General features: G+C 51.6%; 1 protein-coding gene across 1 annotated transcript; it reads right to left on the reverse strand.

Annotated features, from left to right (window-relative positions):
• Positions 1-990: 990 nt before the first annotated feature.
• Positions 991-6,433, reverse strand: SMPDL3B (sphingomyelin phosphodiesterase, acid-like 3B; the record flags this gene model as incomplete). Its single annotated transcript, XM_010189764.1, has 8 exons — positions 6,337-6,433; positions 5,366-5,375; positions 5,053-5,150; positions 4,361-4,504; positions 3,835-4,007; positions 3,500-3,680; positions 2,822-2,955; positions 991-1,323 (listed from the first exon to the last, which is right to left on the reverse strand). Coding segments are annotated over exons 1-8 (1,170 nt in total), but the record flags the coding sequence as incomplete, so codon positions are not given.
• Between the last annotated feature and the right edge of the window lie 362 nt (positions 6,434-6,795).

Genomic DNA, 6,795 nt, shown 5'->3' on the forward strand with positions numbered 1-6,795 from the left:
GGAATCAAAGCAGCCGATCTGGGAACTGCCAGCTTTGTGATCCTCTTGTGAACAGGAAGGTTTCAAGACCCAGCAAAACCCAGACCTGCCCAGTGCCTCCACTTCTCCCTTTCTGGTGGCACCGGGACACCCAGCCTGCAGGGCAAGGCCGGGGAGGGGGCATTCACCGAGGGGCCCCACCACTACCAGGCTCCTGCACAGAAGTGGCTGCCCTGGGGCTGGGGGGCAGTGCCCTGCACTCCAGCACAGCATACGGTGGTAGCTCTGTCACCTGCAGCCTGGCTCCAGCGCTCATTCTGCAGTGGTACCAGGTGAATACCGACCACAGCCCTGAAGCCCCGGGGCCACAGGGCTCATTCCAGCTGCGCCCTTGCTCCTATCCCCACATGAAGCACCCAGACCTTGGGCACAGCCATGTGCAGGTCACAGCCCAAACTTGCTCAAGTTCATACACTAAGGGCTAATCCCATCTGGCTTTGCTCATGAGCTGAAGGCAAGGCTGCTGCTGTGCAAGGCCACCAAAACAGGACCTCTGGGGTGCCCAGTTGTGTAGTCTTTCCAGGAGAGATGTGAGCGCCGACACAAGGAGCCTGCCCAGCAGCAGCCTTCTCGGGGGGGGGCTCACAGATCTTGGCCATGGCAAGTTCAGGTCCACGGGGAGGCCTGGTACTCACCTGGTTTGTGAGTCTGACCGCAGAAGTCACAGCAGAAGACTGCCCAATGCAGGCCTATCTGACACACAGAGACGTCGCAGCAAACACTGCCTTTTCCCAATAGATTTCTTTTCCAGAAGATTTCAAATCAACATCACAGAGCTTTCAGTAAAAGCCACTGATTGGTTTCCGAGTAAGTTCTCACTGACAAAGCATTCACAATTGCCGATGCATGTGCAACGCAAACCTGTGCTCTTCATTTTCCCTTTCTCTGTCGCTGCGGAGCTTGCTGGGGACTGGGTAATCCTATCAGCAGGCAGAACAGGAACAGCCAAACACTGACGACAGCAGAGGCAGAGCTGCTGGCTTTAATACACTCGTCGTATCCTGTAAAATCAACTTCTCTGATGGCACAAACATGATCAATGCGGCAGCTCTCCTCACAGGGGGCGAGGTCGTAAAGAACAGAGTTAAACTTGTAGTACTGCTGCAGATAGAGTGGATCCTTCGATATCCTCTCCAGCACCGTCTGCATGGAGCGCACGGAGCCATCAGGGACGTGGAAGGCGTCCGTCAGCCTGTACTCCTCCTCCCATGTCGGGAACTCTTCCTCCTGCATCAAGGCCATCGTGTTGGCACGAGTCAGGTTCAGGTAGTAAGTCACCATATCCTGCAGGGAAAGAGAAACAGAACGATGAAAATCAGGAAAGGATCAGCCCTTGGGGGGAATGTTTGGCCAAGAGGCCATCAGCCCCATGTCCCAGACGAGCTGTGCAGCGCCAGACATGTGTGGTGTGTCCCTGCCCCGTGAGGGCTGAGCCGCCTTCCGACAGCTGCCCCAACTGAGATGTGAACCTGGGGACAGCCACCACCAGTGAGAGCCTCCAGGACTCACTGCAACAGCATCCTGCCTCGTAAGGGATGCAAGGACGGCTTTTCTCTGCTTGACTTTTATGTCCGAACATCAGGAATTTTGAGCCTGGCCTGCTTCAAAATCACTGTTATTGACTGTATCCACACTGCCCGCAGGCAGAAGCAAGGGTTGGAGCAGTGCTACTGAGTGAAGTTATTTTCTCAACTGTAAACTGAAGTTTTTCACAGCTTCTTTTCTCAGCCTCTTGCCCTTTTTCTGCTCCACCAGCTCCCCAGCCCTCCACAGTACATTCTAGCATCCATTTCTCATGCTACATACATGTAAACAGAGCCCCTACAGAGCTGCTTTAGCCATTACAAAGAAAGGCACAAACACCTCATCCTCTATCTCTTTGCAAATGAGACAGAGAAAACAGAAGCTGTCCCAGAAGTTCACCTAAATTCAGGTCCATTCAGCAAGTAGTGGAATCCAAGTCATTTTATAGACAGTTAAAAGTTTTTGGAGGGGGTCTGACAAGTCTGTCAGTCAGAGAAGTTCTGTGATTCACATTGCCTGGGGAGTGCAACGAGTGTCACAGGAGCGTGGATAAAGAGATGAACATGATGGAGCCCGTCCTGTGCTGCCCTGCGGAACACATCCCAGCTCTGCTGACTGCAGCCTTCGTTTGCTGACGCTCCTACTGAACCTCTGTGCTAGACATGAGGCTGCACTATCTTAGAATCATAGAATCACAGACTGTGTTGGGTTGGAAGGGACCTTTACAGCTCAGCCAGTCCAACCCTGCAGTCAGCAGGGACATTGGTACCAGATCAGGTTGCTCACAGCCCCATCAAGCCTGGCCTTGAATATCTCCAGGGATGGGGCCTGCACCACCTCTCTGGGCAACCTGTGCAGTGATCGACCACCTCATGGGGAAGAGCTTTTTCCTCATATCCAACCTAAATCTGCCCTTTTCTAGTTTAAACCCATCCCCCCCTCATCCTATTGCTCCATGCCCCAGTGAACAGCTCTTCCCCAGATTTCTTATAGGCACCTTTCAGGTCCTGGAAGGTCGCTATAAGGTCCCCCTGGAGCCTTCTCTTCTCCAGGCTGAACAGCCCCAACTCTCTCAGCTGTCCCCATGGCAGAGCTGCTCCAGCCCCTGAGCATCTCCGTGGCCTCTTCCGGACCCACTCCAGCAGCTCCATGGCCCTCTCCTATGCAGCAGCTCCTGTAGCCTTGCCTGTTCAAGCCCCAGGGAGTAGTTAGAGCACCCTTCTACACCTGCAGCTCGCAGCATGCCGGGATTCCCTACCAACACTTGAAGGGTGTCTGGATCGTAGTCGATCACCCGAATCCCAGGGTTGTTGGCTCCATTGCTCACTCCAGGTAATGTTGTTTTCCAGGGAGTCACTCCAGGAGCCAGGAACATGACATTGATTGGAGAACCTCAACAGAAAGGCAAAACAACCCATGAATGGCAGGACCTGGCTTGTATAACACCCTGTCCATGCTGTTGTGAACACCTCAGGAACCGATCACACTGCAAACAGCAGCTTTGTGACCACCTCTTGTTACAACAGCATGAGTGTAAAGATCAGCGTTGGGGATCTGCTGCAGCTGAGAACGGGCTCAGCACTGCTGCTGAAGACTCCTGCGGTGAAGACACTCAGCAAAGCAGACCCAGAGCACCCCCTGTTTTGTAACTGCTGCCGTAGGGCACAGCTGACACCCAGCACCCATCAGCAAGGAGCAGGGAAGAAGCTGCAAGGCATTGAGGGGAAATGACACAGTTTGAGGGGAAACAAGAAGGAGAGTGGAAGCTACAGGCTGGGGGTGGAGATCAGAGCCACTGTGGTCTCCTGTTGACCAAGGCATTTTACAAGCCTTTTCTGGCTCCTCAACTGCATTCAGCCAACAGCCACTGCAAACTCTCATCAAAAAAAAAACGGAAGAGCTCTCATGCAAATGCTTGGGTGGCCAGAACTGGTACCTGTATCGCTGTAAAACATCCGAAAGCTGTCTGTGTGATGGTGCCCAAAGAACTGGGCAGCAATTACTCTGTGGTGCTTCTGCACAATTTTCAAGTAGCGCTCATTAAAGCTGCTCCGGAACCAGGGCTTGCCTCGTTTCTTCTCGAAGAAGCCAGGAGGGACGTGCCCCACAACATAGACCTACAAAAGCAAAGAGCTGCACTGGGCGCAAAGCCCACGCTTCCCACAGAGCTCTGGCCTGCTGTGACTGTGCAGAGGGGAGAGCAGGAGCCAGAAGAGCTTCTAGGCTGGGAGCAGACCTCTGCAAAGCTCATTTATTAATTTCTTTTAATACCATTTCACCATCTCTAGAGGCATTGGTCAGCGTTTCTTCCAGCCACTGGAACTGCCCTCCAGGATCCTCCTCACCAGCTGTCTCATCATTCTGGTCATAGTACAGATTGGTGTTGAGGACAACCATTCGTCCCCTTGTCCCCGGGCCAGGCAGCTTCTCGCTGTAGAATGCTCCTGAAAAAATGCAACCACCAGGGAAAGAGCTGGGGGTCTGGTCACAGTGCTGCCTGCACCAGCAGATTGCTTAAAAGATCTTTCTTCCACTGAAGCTCACCACTCTGCACTCTGTAGGGACACTTGCCAGTTACTTGAGGAAAGCAGGAGAGACTAAAGCATAAAGAAATGTTCATTTCTCACAAGCAGAAGAACTTAGTGCCAGAAAACAGCACTAAATTGGAGCCTTCCTCTGTAAATACACTACAAATACTGTTGCTCTGAGCACAGAGGCAGGGAAAACTATTTGTGGTATTCTTCTAACCACCCCCATCTCCCCAGAGCGCTGCCAACAGGAGACAGTAGTGCCATACCTGCTCTGAAAAGAGGAATGGAAGCATTGTTCAGCCAAGGACGCCACAGTTCAGCTGTTCGGTTGTAGATCCTGTGCTCCTTCCCTGGAAACTGATTCTTGGGGTGGAAATCATGATTGCCCATCGCCGCGTAAACCTTAGTGTCTAGAGACAGGGAAGAGGAGGCACAGAGGAATCCATGGTTGCTCCAGGGATCTTCAGCACTCGTCCTCCCCGAGGCACTCACAGACTTGGAAAGAACAGCATGGCTTGAGCTTTGCAAAAGCACATCACCTACCCCACAGCCGTGTGGCTGCATCGACTGTAAAGACCACCCCCTTTGCGACAAGCCACCCCAGAGCCACGGCTCTACGGGTGAATCAGCGAGCTTTCCCCATCAAGAACACTCCTTCCCCCACTCCTGACATGGATTAAGCGTGAGGAAATGTTGCAGTCTTTTCTGCCCTAATGACTAATTACAGAAACGTTTGTTTTCCTCTCCTCTGAGTTAACCTGAACCAAGGAGCATGCATTGGATGCCCCAGTTCAGACACACCTCTTGCCATACAGCAACTAGGAAGAGGACAAACAAGTCCTAAAAACCACAGCCCTTCCGTGCCTTTCCCCATCCCAACGCTGCAACTTCTCCACCCTGGTAAGCTCTTCCCATGAGACTCTGTGCCCCTTTCCCTTCCCATCCCCTCAAATCCTACCTGGAAATGTCTCTTTTAGCAGAGAAGTCAGATTTTCTATTATGTGCAGAACTTTTTCTTCTCCAAGCTTCTCATTCGGGACATGTGGAGTATCGTCTCTAGAAAAATAAAAGCAGCAGTGACCGTCTGTGACTGACAGGGCACATGCTTAAAGTATGGAGCAAGGCTGAGAAACTTCTCTTTGTGCCTCCTAGAAAATAAAGCTAGAGTTTAAGCTTTTTGGGGCAGGGATGAATGCTGTATCGACTGGCCAAGGCACTGAAGGAGTTTCAAGGAATTGCTCAAGGTGAAAATAGGCTCTACTTTATTCTACCTTGAAAAACCTACACACAAGCAACAAGCATATGAAGTGGAGGCTCACTCTGCCTCGGTGCATCTAATAGATGCTAAAGCTGACTGGATTTTGTTATTTCAGCATTTTGCTATTTCAGGTCAATATCCAGCTTGCAGTAGTGAAGCAGAACTGTTTGCACAGCTGTTTGAACAGCAAGATAACGACTCTCATTAAAACGAACCAAAGGAACGCCTCCAGCAAGGCGGTGATCACGGAGGTCTGCCTCCAAAGCACCGCAGACACACTGCTATGTTTTCACTAATGTGCTTATGATGTATACGTATATGTGTATGTATATATGTATATGTATATAATGCTGGGCTGTCAAGAAGCCCATCGAAGAGGAAGATAAAAATTCAGAATAATGTCAAAGAACTGGGGGAAACAGTTTGAAGGAAAAAGACAAAATCAACATAAAGTCATCAGGAACAATAACTACTCCTAAGTAGGAACAATCATCCACAGAGACAGAAAATGAAAACGTGAGGTCAGCCAACAGCACTGCAAACCAGAACTGGAGGTTACAGCACACTGCAGGTTGATGTTGCACTGTTAGAAGAAAAGCATTACAAGAGGACGTGCACACTTACAAGAATCATGCAAAACAAAGCTTTTACTGTCTGTAAGTGCTCTTGAGGCCTCCTGCGGAACCCACTTCTGGAGCTGAGACTAGGAGAAAACACGCTCCATTTGGGGAGGTCCTCCACAGTTCTAAAGCAAAACAGCCCCTTTTTGAGTCAAGTCTCTCAGGTGCCTCTTTGCAGTTCAAAGAAATGCCACAAGCCTGTTTCGCCATGCTCTCCTCCCACTGCCTTTAACAGGCAGACGGAAAGAGTAGCTCCCATTACCCGGAGCAAGCATTTCAGGTACTCAGAGTTTCTGTGAAGTCAGACAGAGCTGGCAACAACTAAAAAGAAAAGGAAGGACGGGAACTGTGACCCTTTCCTTACCTTGCTGTTTCTCACTGCTGGGGCTTGTTGGGAGCCTCTTGCTGTTGTCAAGAGGCCTCACCACGGTCACGCTCTCCCCCAAGCCTCCATTTTCCATTATAAGGCACATCCGTATCTCACCTCTCCAAAACGGTCACCACATAAACAGCCCTGGATCCCTCAGAAGCTCATTACGCCCTGACCCTCCAGCTGCCCCCTCTCCCCTCCAAGCCCTGGCAGCCAGAAGCATACAGGATCACGCCATGGCCGAGAGCACACACAACCCCAGAGCCCCACTGCCTGTTCCTGGAGGATTGGGTGCTTCTGCTCTAGGAGAAGCAGCTCTCTAGAGAGGCAGACACCGTTCCGCAGCCTCCAGGACTGCAGCGGGAGGATGGAGGAGGTTTGCTGAGGCGAGCCCTGTCAGTGAGCAGCTTCAGAGCCCGCCCGGCGCGGCTGGGGGCAGCTGGGACCCCCACC

This window comes from Mesitornis unicolor, unplaced genomic scaffold (assembly GCF_000695765.1).
Source record: "Mesitornis unicolor isolate BGI_N332 unplaced genomic scaffold, ASM69576v1 scaffold36618, whole genome shotgun sequence".
In the NCBI taxonomy this organism is placed as follows: domain Eukaryota; kingdom Metazoa; phylum Chordata; class Aves; order Mesitornithiformes; family Mesitornithidae; genus Mesitornis; species Mesitornis unicolor.